Source organism: Kwoniella europaea, chromosome 1, assembly GCF_036810445.1.
Source record: "Kwoniella europaea PYCC6329 chromosome 1, complete sequence".
In the NCBI taxonomy this organism is placed as follows: Eukaryota; Fungi; Basidiomycota; class Tremellomycetes; order Tremellales; family Cryptococcaceae; genus Kwoniella; species Kwoniella europaea.
Genome location: NC_089487.1, coordinates 1,893,397 through 1,914,424, shown reverse-complemented (window position 1 = coordinate 1,914,424; position 21,028 = coordinate 1,893,397). Strand labels below are relative to the sequence as shown.

Here is a 21,028-nt window from a genome sequence, read left to right as displayed (position 1 = left end):
TCTTCTTTGGTTCTTTGGACTTTCTCTACCACTGGACCTATGAGATTGATGAGATTTTGGAAGTAGGAGATGAGATCGTATTCTACAAAGGAGCTGAGGTCAGCTCTTTCATATTGAATGTTGTTGTCACGTACGACGGGTATCAGTTATCACGTCGTGTTGTCTATTTTGCTGCGGTCACTAACTTACAAGCTTAATCCTAATCACAACTAGCGGGATCAAACACGAAATTAGGAATGGGTTGTAATGGAATTAATGGAATTGCTTGGCGTGTGGACGGTCCGGTGGAGGTGGTCCATGCGAACAACAATCTACCTCAACAATCCACTCATCCGTTACTTCTTCTTCCTCTTCTTATCATACTATCATCACCCCGATCATAACTCATCCTCCCCTCAGATTCACTCAAGATGTCCGACACAGACGAGCAGCAGTTATGGGATATCTCCCAACCTCTGCCGACTGTCACGATCGATGATGAAGAGCAACAAGATAGCTTCTGGACTGGAGGAGGCCCGGATGATTCCTTCGTTCAGGGAAGTAGTGAGCAACAGTCTACATTCGAAAGTGAGTATAACCAAAGGATCATGAGTATGCTCTACACCTTCTTTCTTCCTTCTTCTACCCAGCAGTCAGATCCTCATATCCCCTACCACACCCTATACACGTCTCGTTCCCCTCATTACGTCCCCTTGGCCCCTCTCTTCACCTTCCTCTATCCGTCCACCCTTGATATTTATCTTCCCTGCTGACTCATTCTTTCAGTCGACTCTCCCACTCCAGTACGCACAATCCCTCGAATGCTTCCTACCGGCAGGACCAGTCCATATTTCCAGCAAATCGGTCAATCGAGTGGTAACATCTACCATACAGAAATCATCCCGGCCAATCCTTCCCCCGTTGCCACCCAAAGTCAACATCGTCCTAGTATGTCTCATCATCATGAAGCCGCCTCTATGAATGAACCTCCCCCACAGTATAGTCAGTACAGCTCCCCCTCCCTTGGCTTGAACCAGCTGATTATGGTTCCAATTGCAGCGCCACCGCCAATTGAGTCCATCGACGACGATGAACCTGTAGCTACGGCGGAGGTAATCAAACAGCGGGAAGCAAATCAGAAGACAGGTATTGAGGATGTTCCCATTTCGAGACTCATCAGTAAGTAGTATAAACATATTGAAATACACTTTTCGCTCGCAAAACAGCTAATGTATCCTTTCTCAGATGATCAACAAGGACAATGTTTCAAGTTTAAGTTTTTCAACAAAGTTCAAAGTGCTGTCTTCGACGATGTGAGTGACCTTGCTTCGAAAAAGTTCCTCTATATCCAATTGAACTGACATATCGGACAGGCATACAAAGAAAGCGAAAACCTCGTCGTCTCGGCTCCAACGGGTTCAGGCAAGACTACTATATTCGAACTTGCTTTCTTACAAACCCAAACTGTCATCACGACCAAAGATGGTACACCTTTATCAATATATATCGCTCCTACCAAGGTGAGGCGAACAATCCTTCAGCGATGACGCTTTTTATGATCCACTGACATATTGTCTACCATCGAAGGCTTTGTGTAGCGAAAGGCAGAAGGATTGGCAAGCGAGGATGCATAACTTACTGAACATTGAATGTGAGCTTCTATTCATCTGGATACTTGAATGAAGTCAAGCAGGGATTAATACTTATAATAGGTACACAAATCACCGGTGATACCGGGGATTTCGACACGGCTTGTCGACTTATCAGGAAATCAAACCTAGTCGTCTTTACCGTATATTGGGCTTCCTATCGATAGATATAAGCATAGTGAACTGATTTGACGATTGCAGCCCGAGAAGCTGGATTCAATTACAAGGCATGAAAGATGGGCAAAAAGGGATTTCTATAATAGACTTAAGTTGATCATGATTGACGAAGTGAGTCATGATTATGGACTGCTGTTCACTCTCAAAAACATGTCTAAAAAGCTCATTTGTTTTGAGATAGGTACATATCCTTCGTGAAGATCGAGGTGCAACTTTAGAAGTTATCATCGCAAGGATAAGGCAGAATACCGCCGGGGTAAGAATCGTCGCTTTGAGCGCGACCATCCCGAATATCGATGATATAGCAAGGTGGATCGGTCAGCGAGAACCCGATAATCCCTATGAGCTGTCGTCTGGAGTATACCGAGGGGAAGAAGATGAAGAACATGTTCTAGAGAAGAAGGTTATCCGGATGCCTAAAGCCAAAGTATACCAAGTAAGTAAATGATAGTTCACAGTTATTGTATGCTGACTTGCATCCCTATCCTTCTAGTTTGGGGAAGAATATCGACCGGTCCAGCTAATGAGGAAAGTGTATGGGATTGAGTGCAGCTCCGAATGGGTCCTCGACACAAAGTTGGATGCAGCGTTGTTCCCGATACTCACTAGACACGCACAGGGCAAGCCGGTTCTGGTGTTTTGCGCCACTCGAAAAGGTCCGTCTGTCTCGCTTCTGATTTAAAGCTTACTTCTCGACTGACAAATCCATGTAGCATGTCAGAAGACAGCCGAACTCATTTTTCATTTATATCAAGAATCACAAGCAAAAAGCTTAGTTCTCCCTTGGCAACCTCCTCGGCCCATCGGGTAGGTCATCGATTGCAATCGTTGATAAAGGTCTCACCAGGAAATTTCTTTTGCAGCCCGGACAAAATAGTATTACAAGATTCGAAACTCAGCGACTACGCTAGCTGTGGCATAGCTGTTCATCATGCTGGTCTAAGTTATCCCGATCGAAGAACGATTGAAGATGCGTTTATCAACGGAAAACTTCATATGATCGTGTCAACATCAGTAATTGATAGCTCTTGCAGACTCACCATTGCTAGTGCTTCCAGACACTGACTCTCCTGCAGACGCTTGCAGTAGGGGTCAACCTTCCTGCTCATACCGTCATCATCAGAGGAACTACCGCATGGCATGGAGCTGTGACCGGGTTCAAGGAGTACTCGGATATCGACATCCAGGCGAGTCTAGATATGTCCTATGGTCCTAACAATGATACTGACGTCCGTCATTAGCAAATGATGGGTCGAGCTGGTCGACCTCAATTCGATAAATCAGGTACAGTCATTGTGATTTGTGAACAATCGAAGGTCAAGAAGGTGAGCCTTGATAATTGGATAGATGTCACACTAATCTATCGAAATAGTACGAATCCATGCTGTATTCCTCGACATTACTTGAGAGCACCCTGTGAGTAACTGGTACTGGTGATGAGGTAGCCAGAAACTGATTTATAATCTTAGACATCTCAACCTCAAAGAACGTGAGTCTCGAATAGCCGGAGCATAGTACATACTAAAGCTTTCTTTCTTCCCAGATCTCAATAGCGAAATTGCTTTGGGAACAATAGATAGCCTTGCTACCGCTCAAGCTTGGTTGAAAAAGTACGTTATCCATATATCTTGGAGGTAGAGCTGATGAAATCCACTAGGTCCTTCTTATACATTCGACTCCAACAGAATCCGAGCTACTATTCTGGTACATTGGAAAACGAAATGGCGAAATCTGACGATGACACCTGGGACGAATACGCTACCCATTATCTTCAAGTGAATGACCTCCTACCCTGACATGTGTTCGACGTGGTCTATTATACTTCGCTAATACTACTTGTACTCTTTCAGGAAGCAATATCGAAGCTTGTACACGCTGGTTTTGTCGAACAGACTGCCAAAGCAGATCCAGGAGAGTTCAAATTGCAGGCTAGTCCTTCAGGTCAGATAATGAGACGGTCAATGATCTGTAAGCGTGACAAGATCCGGTTCTCGGGATACTAGATAGCTAATTACCCCACTCGATATGTAGCATATGGCACAGCAAGTGCACCGTCCCGTTTACTGATTAGATCATCAACTGATCACAAATGCGTCACAGATGCTCGAAATTATGAGTATCGAGGAAGATGCGACACTCCGAGATCTGCTCGAAATTGTAGCCCGCGCGCAAGAGTAAGTGGAGTCTTACAAGATTGTGTATACTCTTCCATGCTCATCAATAGGATGTCGTCGCCGCAGATTCCAAGATCTACGGATTCGACCGGGAGATGCGAAACTTTTGAACCAACTTCGTGTTCATAGCGACACTAGGTTCCAAATTCATAGAAACGTCAAGGACTACTCGTGAGTGCATTGAAAGTAACAATGTATGAGAGAATAAATGCACGCGCTGACCTAAATTATCTGACAGAGACAAGGTTTTCCTGCTTATGCAAGCTCAATTCGGCAATATTGCCTTGGACACGGAGAAGAAAACAGAGGCTACTTCACCCTTACAAACTCAGATGTTGATCTTCACTCACGCCCAGAGGATCGCTGCAGGTACGTATGGTCTTATGTCATTTGTGATTTGATCATTTACCAACAAGAATTTCCCCGATTAGCGATCATTCAAATTGCCTTTCAACGTGGTTATGGAGGACCGCTTCGAGCAGCGATCGAACTGTATCGTACGATTGCAGCCAAAGCATGGGAAGATACAGCTGTCGTATTCCGTCAAATCGATCAGATCGGTAAGCTTTCTCGATCCGTTCTACTATAAACTGCTAACTGTCATCTTTAAGGACCGATCTCGATAAGAGTACTCGAACATTGGGGGATACGCAGTACGTTATCACCCATGTCGTGACAGTATACATCCTGCTAAATACCGGAATACGATTCAGGTTTCGAGCAATTCTTGGCTGCCGATCAACCTTGGCTTCAAGCGAAACTGAATAAACCTTACAAGGCCGTGAGAGAAATGAAGGAGAAGGTAAAATCAATGCCTCGTTTCCACTTGACTATCGAGTGAGTCGAGTTTGTCTTCGTGCCGCCATACACCAGCTGACGCTCCAATGTGCATGCAGGTTTGGAGAAATTCAGAGTGGCAAACCCCCTACACTGCTGCTCAAGGTCGACATCCAGCCATTGACCGAGAATATGGCAGAAGGGAACCAACGTAAACATGGGCGGAAATCAAATTCTGGCAATTGGAATTTCTCAATGCTCTTTCTCAGGGATGATGATTCCTATGTTATGTACAGGAAAAGGTCGTGAGTTGACGATACTGGGCAAAAACTTTGGCTCAACGCCTAAGGCTGATAATCGTTACAGCTTGAAACAGCTCATCGCCTCGAAAAACAAGAGTGTTGAAGTGGGGGTTCCGCTCGATAGAAGATGTGAGAAAGTCATTTGTCACTATGGAGGTACGTGATCTAAGCTTGTGGAGATTTGAGCACTCAGACTTACCTTTCTATGCACAGTCGACGAAGTGGCTGGATGTTCCGGAACCGTCGAATACATTACCAATCTTACCGATGATGATTATCCTAAGAGTGTCTTTGGTACGTCAAGGCTTCGATGGGACCAGCTAAACTTTGTTACATGCTGAATTCTCTCCCTTGTCTTTGTAGATCCTCCTGTGAAAGTAAGCGAAGATGTCGAATTGCTTAAGGAACAATCTACCGGTAAGATGAATAACCCCAATAAGCGTATGGAGGATTGCTTGGACTGACCAATACCGGTATCCAGGTACCCTCTTACCTACGACTGAAGATGCACCTGAACAGGAGGAAGTCAAACTCGACGGTGTATCTACAAAACCCAAAGCATCCAGAGGCCAAGACACCAAACCTTCTAGAGCCACTGAAAGTCCCACTCCCAAAGTGGAAAAACCTGATCCTCATCGACATCGAGAGGATCTTCCTGACGAAGCTTATGAGATGATCACTGAAGATGTGTCATCTTATAACGAGGACACCAAACCAGCTGACATCAAGCATTCCCCACCTCCAAGCGATCCGACTCTCGACTGGGATGTGAATGATATGTTTGCAGATGTCAACTTCGTTTCAGACTCATCTTCGGCACCTCAATCGGTCTACTCGAAAGAAGATGTTGGGGATGGATATGGTATGGATATGGAATATAAATTTGTCGACCATTCACCTAATCTTGGGAATACCGATTACTACAAAGATCGCCCTGTCACCCAAACAAACTTCGATTACCGACTTGGCGATTATAATACGATGGATCAAACCGAGCAAAATGGTTATAAGAGAGTTATGGAGGATTACCCGACCGAAGATACCTTCGATCCCACTAATTCGCTCCCGCCCCTTGCGAAAAGACTGAAAACAGTCACGTTCAGTGGGACTGACGATTATCGCCTGTACCGACCTGCTGACCCAGCTGGACAAGAGTATGCAGGTAAGTTTGGTATACTTACTTGTCACTACTAATTATCCTCTCTCACTGAATTACTAAACTTTCTCCTAATCTGCCTATTATTGACCGATCACGTTGATGAAATTGTTAGCTGACGCGGGAGATGATCAAGGTGAAGATATTTGGCCTGAAAGTCAATTCGAAGAAGGGGCAGATGAAGAGTACGACGAGCTCATGTGATGTGTACAAGAGGATGTTGTTCGTGCTGTGTAAGATGGAGACTGTGCGATAAGACAGGATGATGGGAGTTGTACATAAACGTTAATTATATTAGACTATATCCTATGCTATGACTGTATACTACTATATATGATGTTCATGAATACACTGTGGATACATCAGATCACTCATCGCTGCATCAATATTCTCCAACGTGACAGCAGTGCTCGAATGTTACCGAAGCACATATATAGATAGATATACTGTAACAGACCATTCACAGTTCATCTCTTGCCACTACTGTGACGCAGCTGGCGGTGATCTCCGCTTCCCCGTTGATCCGAATTTTCAGAAAAGCCCACAACCATCCCATCATCGACAACCCATCATCCTCACCGTCACCGACATCTATATGAGTCTATCTGTTCAAAGTCAAGACCAGTCTCACATCTACCAGCCTTAAACCAGTCAGAAGGAAAAGAATACGACAGGATGGATTTCTCACAATTCAACGGTGCCGAACAAGCTCATATGACAAAGGTCATTGAGAAGAAGCAGGTGAGTGATGCGTTGGGCCGTTTGATCTCATTGAAATAAGAGTGTTATCGACTTGGGAGGATGTATATCATAGATACGTATGATAGCTTAGGAAGAAGGATTAGGATGATGATGGAGATGGAAAATGTGCGCAAGGAAATACTGCACTACCTTGAAAAATAATTATTCTCCCTTCTCATCGCAAGATATGACTGGCATCTTTCCTTATTCCCTTAATCGGATCAACTTAGGTTTAGAAACCATTATGGAAGCTGACTTTTGGGTTCATTCTGATATAGATGCAAGATTTCATGAAACTCTATTCGGGATTGGTAGAAAGGTGCTTTAACGCTTGTGCTCAGGATTTCACTTCGAAGGCACTGACTACGAACGAGGTGAGTTGGAGTTGGAGTTTGGTTGCGAATATGACTATCTGGAAGAGGACGGTCTTATCTCCAAATGGCAGTGGAACTGGGATTTTGGAGTGATATGAAATCGAATCAAGGAATGTAAGGAGAGGACGAGTATTAGGAGGAGGGAGATATTCCATCCATCCATCCATTTATCTATTTACGAAATCGCTGACATGAATTGGTTTTCTTTCGCAATGCCTACAGTCAACATGCGTTCAAAATTGTACAGATAAATTCTTGAAACATTCCGAACGGGTTGGTGCAAGGTTTGCTGAACATAATGCTGGTGAGTGTGTTTCGTGTCCATCTCCATCTCCATCTTCTCCTTTGACATGGACAATGTGACTACCTGATGGTGACTCATTGGTGGGGAATCACGGGGCAATCAAGACTTGAATATATGCTGATCAGAAATGCTTTTTATTGTTTCAGAACAAATGCAAGGTAAATAAATATAATCGCAACCCTCTATATCAAAACGAAATACAATCATATCGTCCCATATTATTATATATGTGAAGGAAACAATGTATCAATCACTCTTCTCCGTTCATATATCGAATGACACATCCCGTCTTTCTATATAGTCGAGTGGTAAGAACATACTGGACTGATGCGACATTTGGCTATTGACTTGATCAGATTCTTCGTCTTGAATGTGCTTCACTCTATCTATCTCAAGTCTGATTGAACGTCGTCCGTTAAGAGGAATGCCTGTCTATCCAAGGTTGATGGTGTGACTCGATCTCCAAATGAGCTGCATATTCGTGCGGTGCGATCTCGATCCCTACAAGTATGCATCCTTGTGTCCTTGTATCTCCATTGTTGTCTCGTCACTGCACATTCATATTCACGTTCCATTGTATCCTGTTGAGCGAGATGTTGAAATCGGATTGATCGTCTTCTTATCCTTAGATCATTTTGTCCATCTTCACTTCAATTCTAAACAAGAATATATATAACACACACACCTTTACAAGTGGTATCAGATCATCCTTTTGATCTGTTCATTCGTTACCCTCTACACACTACATATTGTCCTAGCCACAATTGACCACATATCATCTACAAACACCCACAATGTCACTCCCTCACCAGACCAATCCTCGTATTTCCCCTCCCGGATCAGATGAAGACCCCACGGAACTCTCACTGATGCTGTCCGGTCAGCCGTATCATTCTTGGAACCCCTACATAGATAGAATAAGGGATGCTCAAGCGAGGAAGGTATGGGAGATCAACCAGGTCGTAAATATGATGGAGAGGATGGAGAAGATGAGGGAGTTCATTTATATGGGTAAAGAAGTGTGGATTGTCCAAGGGTTTTTCTGTGAATATGTGAGTGAATTGCTCTGTACTGTGTTCCCATCCCATCCCATCCCATACTGCATACTAAGCTAACTACTGTAAACGAACGATACCGTATTGACCATTCAATCTCACATAGGGGTTCAACATAACTATAGGAGACGAGGTGTTCATAGGTGCTAATTGTACTTTACTTGACGTTTGTCCAAGTGAGTCTACCCAATATGTTCAACGCCCACCTTCTTTTCCAGGATTTGGAGTGCTGACTTGTCATTACGATATTTTCGTTCTCTCATTACACAGTCACGATCGGTTCGAGAACGATGCTAGGACCCAACGTCCAGATTCTCACCCCTTCCCACCCTATAAGTCCAGAGGAGCGAAGCGGCTTGAAAGGTAGAGAATGGGCTAAACCCGTTAAAGTAGGAAATGACTGTTGGATAGGTGCAGGCGTTACCATCTGTCCAGGTGTGACTGTGGGTGATGGATGCACTATCGGTGCTGCATCTGTGGTTACCAGGGATGTACCTCCCAGGTCGGTAGTGGTTGGTAATCCCGGCAGGGTGATCAAGAGGATATTAGAGGATGGCACGGTTGAGAATGTATGAGTAATGGTTGCATGTCATCATATCATTAATAAGCTGTGGGAGATGTTACATGCACATCTTCGTTGTTCGTTCCGTTGTGATCCTCTCCTTTCTTCTTACAAATCCTGCTGAGTGTGAGTAGCACAGATAGATGCATGCATATAGCGTGTGAACAGTAGCAATGATGTGTCGCTGGATGTCGGAGTAGGAGTAGGTAATGATAGGGTAAGAATAGACCCACTACTACCCTGGAATGGAATGAGTGGAATGACGCAGTACCAGAGTATCCACCAACATCTTACTATTTATTTCCCACATATCACATTCCTCATCCTCATCTCATATCACTTTTGAATTTCTACTTATCACACACATACCTTGCTGGTAAGTTAGGACATACATATCAAAAACTATCATCATGTCGCAAAACGTGAGTGAACATCTCCATCTACTACCTCTCACTAAAGACATTGATGCTAACGCACCGCAACCAAGTAGAAAGTTCAAGATTGGGATTTCGAGAAATTCCCCATCGACCTCAAGAAATACAAACCTTTCCCCCTTGATCCTACCAAGGATAAGAAACTCACGCAAGAACAGAAAGATGGTTTGGTAAGTATACTTCGATTGCCTTACTATACGAGTGTCATCGTATACTGACAAGTTGGATGATGTGGTGGATAAAATAGATCGCCAACATCTCTTTGTTGAGGGACGTCGTAGTCTTCTTCACTGCTACTGGTGCTGCCAGAGGACTTGCTGGACACACCGGGTGAGTAACACCTTCTATCAACTGATCAACGACCCATTCTTCCTATGTCATATCCAAAATATCATCCTTGCAATTGGCGATACAGCAATACTGATACACTTTCTCCCACAGTGGTGCATTCGACACTATTCCGGAAGTCGTCATCCTCCTCTCCTTCTTACTTGGAGACACCGACAAATCCAAATACGTCGACATCCTCTTCGACGAGGCAGGTCACAGAGTAGCCACTCAATACCTTCTCTCGGTATTGGATGGTCAACTTCCTGTCGAGCAATTATTGCACTACAGAGAAGCTTACTCTCACTTACCTGGTCATCCCGAATTGGGTTTCACACCTGGTGTGAAGTTCTCCTCAGGTAGATTGGGTCACATGTGGCCTTTGGTCAATGGTGTTGCCCTTGCCGAAAAGGACAAGACGGTGTTTATGCTCGGTTCAGATGGTTCGCAACAGGAGGGTGATGATGCGGAAGCTGCTAGATTGGCTGTCGCTCAGAATTTGAATGTCAAGTTGTTCATCGATGATAACGATGTTACCATTGCGTGAGTCTATCGTTGATCCTCACTGCATCCGATTTTCTATCACTTCTCGCTGACGTGTGATGTGAGATATCAGTGGTCACCCATCAGAATACCTCAAGGGATACACCGTCGCCAAGACTCTCGAAGGCCACGGACTCAAGGTCGTCGAAGCTAATGGTGAAGATCTCGATTCGCTCTACCCTGCCATCGTCGAGATTCTCAACCACAAAGGTCCAGCTGCCGTGGTAGTCCACCGACCTATGGCTCCTAAGATTAAGGGTATCGAAGGTAGTTCTCACGCTCACGATGCTATCAAAGTGTGAGTTGATCGTCAACCTTCATTGGTTAGACCTTGTAATGCCATATATACATGTGCCATACCCTCTCTTTCTCTGTAACACGCCCATGATATGAGAGATCACATTGCTAATTGGTCATGGACTTGTCCACAGCGAACCAGCGATTGAATACCTCGACCCTCGACACCCCAAATGTGCCAACATCCTCCGAGCTATTCAACCCTCCACTTACTCCGACATCTTATCGGGAAGTACCAAAGAGAAGGGTGCTTGTCGAGTCGAATTCGGTGAAGCCGTTTCAAGAGTTTTGGACAAGACCTCGAAAGACGAGAATAAGTCGAAGGTTTTGGTGGTCGATTCTGATTTGGAGGGATCGACTGGGTTGAATGTTATTCATAAGAAACACCCCGAGTGAGTCTGGTTTCAAATATCCCAATACAATCTCCTATAATATCCTGTAAGAGGGATGGTTGAGCAATGACAGAAGTAATATATTCAATCACTTTCACACAACATCTTGCAACCAACTTGACTTGATGCTGACACTTCTCTCCCCCACAGGGTATTCCTCTCATCCGGTATCATGGAACGAGGAAACTTCTCTGCCGCTGCTGGATGGGGAGCTTTCAAAGCCGATCGATACGGTGTATTCAGGTAGGTTTACTCCCCGCATTAGCTTTCAATCGTTACGATCACAGAGTTGACAGTCCGTCTTGATGCTATAGTACCTTCTCTGCCTTCTCTGAAATGATCATCTCCGAGCTCACCATGGCTCGATTGAACTTTGCCAACGTTTTGACTCACTTCTCACACTCTGGTGTTGATGAGATGGCCGACAACACCTGTCATTTCGGTATCAACAACTTCTTCTTGGACAATGGACTGGAAGATGCTTATGAGACTAGATTATACTTCCCTGCCGATTGTGTGAGTTGGCTACTCCGTTTGATCGATGAGATACATAGCTAATTTAGAATGTCATACCTTCTGCGTTGGGACGACAGTCTCAAATGGACGCGTGAGTGTTATCTTCTATCTTCCATCTCTGTCATCATCTATCGAACCTCATATACTTGTTCACTGACCGATGCATACTGTTTATATAGTATCATCGACAAGGTGTTCTACGAAAAAGGACTCCGATTTGTATTCTCAACTCGATCCAAAGTACCTTGGATCCTCAAAGAAGACGGATCGAGATTCTTCGAAGATTCTTCATACAAGTTCGTACCAGGTAAAGATGAGATTATCCGAAAGGGAACCAAGGGATACGTCGTTTCCTACGGTGATATCTTGCACCGAGCTTTGGATGCCGTCGACAGATTGAGAAAGGAAGGTTTGGACATTGGTTTGATCAACAAATCGACCTTGAACGTCGTCGATGAAGATGTCATCAAGGAAATCGGAAAGACCGAATTTGTATTGGTCGCTGAGAGTTTGAACCAGAAGACTGGACTGGGAAGTAAGGTGAGTTGAGCATTTCGCTCTTACCTCTCATTGCAATCACATCGCTGATCTTGAGCGAATCCAGTTCGGTACTTGGTTACTCGAAAGAGATCTTCGACCAAGATACGGTTACATGTGAGTGGCTTATCTTCCCTCTAACATTAGATGGATGCTGATAACCTTCACTTGCACACAGGGGAACCAACAAAGAAGGATGTGGTGGTTTGGGTGAACAAATCGGTCATCAAGGTTTGGACTCTGCTTCGATCGCTTTGAAGATCAAGCAATTGATCAAATAGACGATTGATATGAGACATCGAGTCGAAGCTGGATGATCATCCCTTACTTTGATGGGATTGAATGGATGGATATTGTTTTAGCTGGATGAGATGAAAAAGAAGATAAGAAGAAAATGAAATACAATTTTATTTAGTATATCTATTGTTATGTGAGATGGATTGATTTGAAGATCGATCTTTCCGAATACCACCCTCCTCGTCGAATAGACCAGATCAGTGTAGTGATATACCGCTACTTCGGAATGATATAACCGTTCAAACTTGAAGAACGAGATTCTCAATCTAACAGGAAAACACTGGATATTCATTGATGTTGTATAATTGATACATGAGATGCCGTACAACACCATAATCATTTCCCTTTCCCGATATCTACAAATAAGTAATAGTCGTACCCAGTTTCCACACCCCTCCGAATTTATTTATCCACCAATTCAAATAATACATGACCCAACCCCACCAACCTCTCTGACGTATTCTCGCTAATCTCAATCTGGTTCTAACATCATCTAAACCATTCTGCGTGGTGGGTAACAGGCTTGAATTCCTATTGCGTTGATTACGATGACGAAGGCGGATGATAAGGGTTAAAATGATAATTAGAGGAATAGGTATAGAGAGGAAGTAAGAGAGGTTGTTCCCTAGAAGGGAATCGAGTTTTTGGGATATTGAGGAAGGGAAGATTGATAAGATGAGTTGGTAGACTCTCGAATTCATAGTAGTATCTCTTTCTCTTGATAATTTAAATCTCGAAGTTGATGATTCACTTGTAGGGTTATTATTGAGTATAGATGATTTCGATCCGGATCCAGATCCAGATGAAGTGACCTTGTCCTTATCCGTTCCCATTATTTCCTCTGATTCATTGGCCATAATTTTACTCTTCCCTTTATCCCTACTCAAAATAGGATTATTCTGACTCTGTAATCCCAGTTGTTGAACCTGATTGGGTCTAGCTGTACGTTCACTAGAACTGGACGAGGTGGTACTGCTACTTCCTGATCTGGACCTGGAAGAAGAGGAAGAGGATGGTAAGACGAGGGATGAAGATGGTGAAGGGGTAGGTATCTGATTTCGAGGAGTGGTTTGTACTGTTCGAAGGTGTTTGTATAAAGCCTAGTACCAAGCAAGGCAATTAGCAAAATCCGCTCTTCTTTCTGTTCTTCTTTCCCTGGTTCAACTACTGAAGTGTTGATAGGATGGTAATGGCTCACCTCTTTCCTCTTTGATCCCAATATATTCTCACCATCCAAGAACCCTCTCGCCATCTCAAATTCACTTTCTCTGCTTAACACTTCACCTACGAACAACTCAACCACTTTCATGTACCCTTCTCTGGCACTTTCCACCCTCTTCCTTTTCTTAGCATCTTTTGTCCTGTTACCTATCTGAGGAGAGATGGCAGCGATGAATTGATCGGGTAAAGCTGTGAGCCAATCTTCTGATAGTCGATGTGCGAAATCCAATGATGGAGGTGAAGGTCGTAATTTGAGTGAAGCGAGGAGTAAAGTCGAAATGATTTGAGGTGGTAAAATCTCCAACGATAAATGTTTTTTACACAACTGTAGTAAGTGATCCAATAGCTTGTCTGGGGTGGTAGGTGGGAGAAGGTTGGTGATTTCTTTAGGTAAAGTAGTAGTCTTAGTGGGTGGATCGGTGTATAAGGAAGTGAGGGATGATATTGATAATTTCAATGTTTTGATCATCCATTCATCCACATCCACTTGTTCTACCTCTTCCCCATCAACCACCCCATCCAAATCTAGGTCGTACCACGCAGTTGATTTTTCCTTTCCTCTTGTATCGGTCTGCTTTTGCTGACCATCCAACAGTGATAATAATCGAGATAGAACAGCTTGAGTCTTTACGTGGTCGCGCCTGACAAAGGATTGGACGGCTGTGTTGTACAATACCTCAATTTGTGATATAGGAGTGGAAGGGTCGGGTCGAGTCGATCCATTCGATCCTGTTGATCCTGTCGATGACGTTGACACTACTCTTTGTTTCGGTCTAGGGGGCATGTCTACCAGAACTGCGTTTGGGTATATATGATGAATGGATATTACTATACATAGGAGGAAGAAAAGAGGAAGAGGAAAGAGAAAAGAGAGGGAGGGTAGAAAAGAGAGAGCAAGAGACGACGACGGAATCAATTTGAATGATAAAAACAAATCAATCTTTCACCTTTGCGCTTCTTCTTCTTGACATCAACATCAATCGATTCTATCTCTAGACAAGAGTGGACATGCCTCCTCGTACACCAACGGGGTCATCAGGCAGTATCACCTCTCCTACTCCGACAGGTCCGACTCTCAAGAATCTCCTGAAATCAGCAGAAGTCTTGTTGAAGCCACCCACACCATTATCATCCAACCCTACTGAGTTGATCCAGCGATTGAAAGCATGCTCCAAATCATTGCCTAAGGAATGGAGGAAGTCAACCCCGGAATGGTGTGCAGAGGATGAACAGGAACGATCGACCGATCATGATCAGACGGACGAAGAGCTGAAGAAGAGAAGAAGGGATGAATTGGTGTTTGTGGTCGGGAAAAGATGTTTTGCAATCATCCAATCGATCCAATCGATATTGGAGAAAGAATTCTGGCCAAAAGAGTTGAGAGACGCTGAAGGATCAGGTGCTCTGAACGAGAGAGACTGTACGTATAACAATCATCAATCATCTCGTCGTCAAAGCAGGAATAAATCCAAATCGAAATGCAGAAAGAAGAGAAGAGGAAGTATTTCAACTTCCATACCTTCATCTCCACACTCAAACATCAAACATCCTTCAATTCCTCATCCCCAATATCATAAGAGAAGACGCAGTTCATATTATTCTGTTGAATCCCTCTTTCCTCTACCTAAATTATTCAGATCAGAAAGAAGAGCGAGTACTGATTTGAGATATTTCAACTCCCCCAAATCAGTTTTACTCGGTACAGCAGATTTGCGATTAATACGGTTGATGTTATCTCACACGACTTTCTCATACTTGTTACCACTCGCATCTCATTATGCCGATTCTTTACCCACCATCTTGTCTAAAACTGCCGAATCGCTATCTCAAGCTTTGGAATCTTTATTGAAGTTATTAAAGACGAGCGTCCCACCTACACCAGATGCGGGACCAAGTTCAAGAACACCCACCCCACCTACGACCATCACACAGACATTACTCTCTTCCCATCTCATACCGATCTTCTTGTCGACATTGATCATAGCTTATACACCATCTATACCATCTGAAACCTATGCGAGTCTACGATCGGAATTTATCAAAGCTTTGATGTCATTGTCGCCAGGTCATGCCATATCGACACTAGTCAATGTGCTGAAGTTGCTGGTGCAGGGAAGTAAAGAAGGCGTAAAGCCCAACGGATGGGTCAGGGTATGGCCAAAGTATCCAAAAGAAATCATAAATGGGTTGCTAACCGCTCAAGTGAGGAGACCAGGTGGAGTAAGAGGATTGATGGAAAATGTTTTAGGGGAGATGGCCAAGACAGATGATGTTACTTGTAAGCTCGAAAGACCTTCTTCACCTAATATCTCAAGTGCTGACAACCGCTGGATAGCAATCGAAGGTCAAAGACTCGATCATATATTCAATGTTCTCATCAGAACACCTCGTCAAGTCACTCCTGAAGTAGGTTAATCATCTCCTCTTGGACTTTATTATCAACATTGCTGACGGAAGCCTGTTGTAGATATACTACCCCTGGTTACTATCCGAGCTATTTGCCATGATCCCATTGACTAGTCATTCACATCTCCCCGTGGCATACGTCAATACCGCATGTTACTGTATCCAGCGATTATGGGCATCTAATCGACCTTTGATTGGAGACTGGTTGAACAACAAGCTACATTCACCTTGGTATCCTAAACTACCCACCAACAAAGATAAACAGGTAGTAACGACATGGGAAGCGATCCAACGTTCAGTACAGAACATGCGATTACTGTTATTGCATAATCCGACTTCACCTGAATTCGCCGATTTCCTCGTGGGGTCCATCTTACCACCTTTATTCTCACTTCATACTTTCTTGCAACGCGAACGGAACGAACATAAACACATTAAAGAAAAGTCATCACAGAGTTCTCTAGAAGAAGGCGTTCAGTCGCTCTTGATAAGCTGGGGTAAAAGCGTTAGTGAAGAAGCTGGAGTGAAGGGTATCTGGGCAATTGCCGAGAATGGAAGTGGATGGGGAAAAGATAGTATTGAAGGGGAAGCTGTCAGACTACAATGGGAGAAAGAAGGCGAAGGAGTCAAACTTGTAGCTTCGCGGTAAGTTCTTCATTTCAAACGTTCCTCTGTCCATCGTAATACTGATTATCTGTTTATTCAAGCAGAGCTACGGCAGACGAATCTGAAATTGTGTTACCTGTCATCAATTCAGGTCAGACTACGAAAGAAGACGATATCCTCACCCAATTCCTATCTCAGCAACATACATACCCTGATTCCCAGCTGTTGTGCCAATTGATTGAATCGCTAGATCGACCTGATATCGCCAGCGAGGTCATACTCAAATCATTAGACTCTTGGAGAATCAAGTTGGCTACGGAGACTGAACCTTCGTTAGAGTAAGCTGTGTCTCAAGTTACCAATACCCTGGTCATGAAGGAATTCAGCTGACATGAATTGTATATAGTGCATTGAGCAATTTACAGCTCACTATTCAGATGATGAAGAAACTTGGCTCTCAGCTATTTGCTAAACCGTCTCAGGTATTAGGATTCGTAGAGAGAGTACTCAATGACCAAGTGCAATCACTCGATGATGAACACGTAGAAACCGGAAGTGAGAAACCACTGATTGTCGAAGTGAAAGGTGAAGAAATAGTAGACGATGATGTTGCACCTGATGGGAAGAGGGGTTTGATCGAAGTTGCCTGTCAACTACTTGCATCTCTCGAAGGTGAGTTGAGTTGAACAACCTTGTTACATGACCTCACCTAGTACAATATAGTGTCAAATGAATGATGTAGCTGATCTAACACTCCTTAGGCGAAGGGCAGCTCAAAGACGATCTCGCCATACTCCATCCTATACTCTCTCATCTTGATGTATTATCGCTTCGATCCCCGTCGGTATCCATCCGCAACGCAGCTCGAGAAGCTCAGCTCCTGCTATCACATCGACAACCGTCACCTTCATCTCAAGCTGTTGATCCCAAGCAAGCTTCGCTTGAGAAGTACAACCAAGCAACGACTTTGATCAACGATGTTACTCTCCCAGTCAAAGCGCATGGATTGACTATGCTGAAAGATCTAGTCTTTTCACCTTCTTTCGATAATTCATTAACACCAAACATACTAGATATCTACGTCAAGCACCTGGACGATAAAGACTCGTTTATCTACTTATCGGCCATCAAAGGGTTGAGCGGTATGGTAGATGCACTAGGTAGAGATGTATTTACAGCTCTGATCGGCAAATATACCGCGGGGTTAGAAAGCCTCAAAGTCGCTGGAAAGAAAGATCAAACGGACATGGTGGAAAGGGCGCTTCGTCTTGCTGAAGCTATCGATCAGGTAGTGGAGAGGACTGGAGATGCTCTTGGACAATATGGTCAGTCACTTGCCAACCTTTCGTTCGATCGTCCAGTCGCTGACTCTTGTTGACATAGCCAACGACATCGTCCCTCCTCTTATGACTATTTACCCTACGACCTCTCTTCCAACTGTCATACGAAGTTCGGCACTATCCATTCTCTCTACCTGTGCAAGAGTATCTCCGTTCAGCATCCTTCCATGGGCATCTGAATTGGGAGAAGGTACTCTAGATCTGGTACAAATTGAATCGGTAGCCTCATCACCTTTCCGACCTCAAGCCCAACAGCCTGACCGAGATTCTGATCTACCTAAATTGCAATGGGGTAAATCGAAATTGATTCAACTTGTCGATGACGAACCCATCCCTGAACCTGAAGAATCAATACCGACTGAACCGGTCAAACCTCGAATTGTTGATGAAGAACCTACCAAGAAAGAAGATGGGAAACATCCAGCGTTACGAAGAGCAGCATTGAGCGTATTTAACTGGTCGATCCGAGTGATCCTATTCGTCAGGTTTATGAATTCTGCTGAGAAAAATGATCAGATTAATGGATCAGATGGGATTGATATAAAGGTTTCAACTTATTCACCAATCGACCTAAGATTATCGTCAGACAGGGAAAAGGAAGGAGGGGAAGAAGATGGATTCTCAAATGCATTTATAGAAAGAGCGATAAACATCATTGGATATGTCCAGAAATTCGACGATGATGAAGTTGTTAGACAACATGCTGAGAGTGCAGTAAAGGATCTGTGGTTGTTGAAAAATGGAGGGATGGAAACCGACTCGACGCAGAATAAGGGTGGGATCAAGGGTTTGGAACGTTTGAAATTGCTTAGTATCAAGTGATATACGTGGAGCGCCGATGGTGAGACGAAGGTGGATTGGAGGTCGAGTGTTCATATCAAGCGTAGAGCTCCAAAATCTATATTGGCGAAGGAGAAAGACAGTGGCTGGAAACATGGTACGGACAGATCCATCAGACTCCAGCTAACCCAAAGAGTGATGTTCATACAGATCACCATTCGGGGCTTAAAACGAGCACACAAATCATTGGTGAATATCTCGATGCAATTGTCTTTTGTGCCAATGGGTGAATAATTCACGGACTATCCACTTTCCAGTCTGGCTCCGCCTCAGCGCTCAGGTCGTGGTGCAAACGATCACCTGTATGCTCCCACTTTTATCGGTAAGATGGAATGACCATGCAGCATCCTTTTGCCAACAATTTTCAAGCTGTGACGCAGATTTCATCTCTCGTGATGGCTTAAGCCCCTTTCTCCACGACAACCTGAAAATCTAATCGCTGCCGAGACGAGCCACGATGCACAAGTTGAATTTTTAGCTTTCGAATATAATCGAAGGAAAATGCCTTCGACAACTCCGCATGAAGCGGCACTTTTATGTCTGTAACTCCGTCCGAGGGAGCCAATATTCGTTTGCAGACTTCGCATCCCCTCTTGTCTCACCGGGCCTGAAGTAGACTTGAGCAGAGTTGCATCGCAAGAATGCTCGTCCCAATTGCTACCCGTTTGGAGCAAGCGATGCGTGCTGAGACAAGGAGAACCTGAGCGATGTGTTTAGTGGTTTCCCATTCTGGCGCGTCCATGCGGAGTGGACTCTAGCAGTCCGGCGGAAGCGAAAGACAGATTTCACAACATCTCTTCCGGCAAGATAAATGGTTTGATAAGTCATCCTTGCGCTGATCCGCTACGCGAGACAGCGCTTCACTTGAAATTCATGTGTTGTCCTGGATTCTGATCAAAGACGGCTGGAATCAGCTCACCGGATGCAGATGACGCATGTCCTGAATGCCAAATCAAACACTTTTACTCTTGTGCATCATTGCTAGTGTTCTTACTGTACTCCTCGCCTCGGAGAGTTTCGCATTGCGGCATTGCGGAATTGTGCAAATATCTCTCCTATCGATCAAATCAATTCCGATGCTCCTCTCATTGTGGCTGACAATTTGGCCGCATCTGGAACACGGAAGTTGTCCAATAGGCCAGGTCGATGCGATAGTTTGAACTGGAAACATCCAACTCCGCTAATTTGCACATGCGGCTTGAAAGGAGGTCGACTGTGTGCCTGAGTCTCCGAAACATCCTTAAACGCGAAGAAACCGAAACTAGTGACAGTTCGTTCCCACAGCCACAGTGATCATCGGCCGAAAGGACGCCTTGCCCTATGAATGGACCATGCAGTCAACAATATCACACAGGAGATGATGACATTGAGCAGTATCCATGCCTTTTCCTCTTCTTTGTTCAAAGCGACCCCAGACCAAGTCACATACAGATCACCAAGCACATATATATACCGCACTTCTAACATTCAACCATCCATCCATTATCGCAGAGACTACGCTGTCCATGTTGAAGAAAATCGAGGTCTATCGAGGTTGCAACAACAACTACTACACCCTCGACCACGAACTCAAGCCGATCATCTCCCTCAGGCAGTATACTTGGATCGAGACATTCATATTTTTCATCACCTTACCCAAATTTGTCTACAACATATACCGCTGGCAGCGTGACGTTAATCAAGATGCTTGGGATCCGACGTGCGTCCAGCCTTCTGGCCCTTTTCTTGACAACATTGTTGTTGTCGAGCCGCCAAGCGATAGCAGCAGATGATGTGGCCGATGCCCAAGTACTTGTCAAGTGTATCTCGGAAGGTGATTGTCTATGCGCTTCCAATACGCTGACCAAATTCAAAACGCCACTGGTCTTGACTTAAGCACTTACGACAGTGCTGACTGTTACGAGCTCATAAAGGAGGGAACTCTAATGTTGTAGAAAGAGAACGAAGGTTCGCCGAGCAAGAGGCTCACGTGCTCAGCATGTATAGCTGGATGCTCAAGATACTACGGAGGTGGTATCTCAG

At 44.3% G+C, this 21,028-nt stretch overlaps 6 protein-coding genes across 6 annotated transcripts; 5 read left to right on the top strand and 1 right to left on the bottom strand.

Annotated features, from left to right (window-relative positions):
• Nucleotides 1-410: 410 nt before the first annotated feature.
• Nucleotides 411-6,418, top strand: V865_000719 (uncharacterized protein; the record flags this gene model as incomplete). Its single annotated transcript, XM_066224548.1, has 31 exons — nucleotides 411-567; nucleotides 766-981; nucleotides 1,039-1,158; nucleotides 1,225-1,292; nucleotides 1,353-1,499; nucleotides 1,567-1,630; nucleotides 1,692-1,771; nucleotides 1,830-1,916; nucleotides 1,987-2,241; nucleotides 2,299-2,461; nucleotides 2,519-2,612; nucleotides 2,669-2,819; nucleotides 2,882-2,992; nucleotides 3,047-3,130; nucleotides 3,178-3,221; nucleotides 3,275-3,294; nucleotides 3,349-3,415; nucleotides 3,463-3,580; nucleotides 3,656-3,773; nucleotides 3,877-3,979; nucleotides 4,046-4,150; nucleotides 4,218-4,348; nucleotides 4,411-4,539; nucleotides 4,591-4,632; nucleotides 4,693-4,816; nucleotides 4,876-5,061; nucleotides 5,123-5,214; nucleotides 5,272-5,352; nucleotides 5,422-5,475; nucleotides 5,540-6,220; nucleotides 6,330-6,418. The coding sequence occupies 31 exons, from the start codon at nucleotides 411-413 to the stop codon at nucleotides 6,416-6,418; spliced, it is 3,981 nt and encodes a 1,326-aa protein (XP_066080645.1).
• A 471-nt stretch (nucleotides 6,419-6,889) lies between these two features.
• Nucleotides 6,890-7,799, top strand: V865_000718 (mitochondrial import inner membrane translocase subunit TIM9; the record flags this gene model as incomplete). Its single annotated transcript, XM_066224547.1, has 4 exons — nucleotides 6,890-6,955; nucleotides 7,234-7,329; nucleotides 7,552-7,633; nucleotides 7,780-7,799. 4 exons carry the CDS (start codon nucleotides 6,890-6,892, stop codon nucleotides 7,797-7,799), a joined length of 264 nt encoding a protein of 87 aa, XP_066080644.1.
• A 628-nt stretch (nucleotides 7,800-8,427) lies between these two features.
• On the top strand, nucleotides 8,428-9,263 carry V865_000717 (uncharacterized protein; the record flags this gene model as incomplete). The annotated part of the gene is made up of 3 exons (XM_066224546.1): nucleotides 8,428-8,685; nucleotides 8,795-8,864; nucleotides 8,959-9,263. 3 exons carry the CDS (start codon nucleotides 8,428-8,430, stop codon nucleotides 9,261-9,263), a joined length of 633 nt encoding a protein of 210 aa, XP_066080643.1.
• Nucleotides 9,264-9,660: 397 nt separating this feature from the next.
• On the top strand, nucleotides 9,661-12,577 carry V865_000716 (uncharacterized protein; the record flags this gene model as incomplete). Its single annotated transcript, XM_066224545.1, has 12 exons — nucleotides 9,661-9,672; nucleotides 9,741-9,854; nucleotides 9,932-10,014; nucleotides 10,126-10,554; nucleotides 10,628-10,852; nucleotides 10,986-11,243; nucleotides 11,394-11,486; nucleotides 11,558-11,759; nucleotides 11,837-11,850; nucleotides 11,939-12,299; nucleotides 12,364-12,413; nucleotides 12,475-12,577. The coding sequence occupies 12 exons, from the start codon at nucleotides 9,661-9,663 to the stop codon at nucleotides 12,575-12,577; spliced, it is 1,944 nt and encodes a 647-aa protein (XP_066080642.1).
• A 372-nt stretch (nucleotides 12,578-12,949) lies between these two features.
• V865_000715 (uncharacterized protein) lies at nucleotides 12,950-14,598 on the bottom strand (the record flags this gene model as incomplete). Its single annotated transcript, XM_066224544.1, has 2 exons — nucleotides 12,950-13,693; nucleotides 13,792-14,598. The coding sequence occupies 2 exons, from the start codon at nucleotides 14,596-14,598 to the stop codon at nucleotides 12,950-12,952; spliced, it is 1,551 nt and encodes a 516-aa protein (XP_066080641.1).
• A 224-nt stretch (nucleotides 14,599-14,822) lies between these two features.
• Nucleotides 14,823-18,988, top strand: V865_000714 (uncharacterized protein; the record flags this gene model as incomplete). The annotated part of the gene is made up of 8 exons (XM_066224543.1): nucleotides 14,823-15,234; nucleotides 15,505-16,092; nucleotides 16,150-16,220; nucleotides 16,282-16,865; nucleotides 16,931-17,164; nucleotides 17,233-17,498; nucleotides 17,588-18,151; nucleotides 18,210-18,988. 8 exons carry the CDS (start codon nucleotides 14,823-14,825, stop codon nucleotides 18,986-18,988), a joined length of 3,498 nt encoding a protein of 1,165 aa, XP_066080640.1.
• Between the last annotated feature and the right edge of the window lie 2,040 nt (nucleotides 18,989-21,028).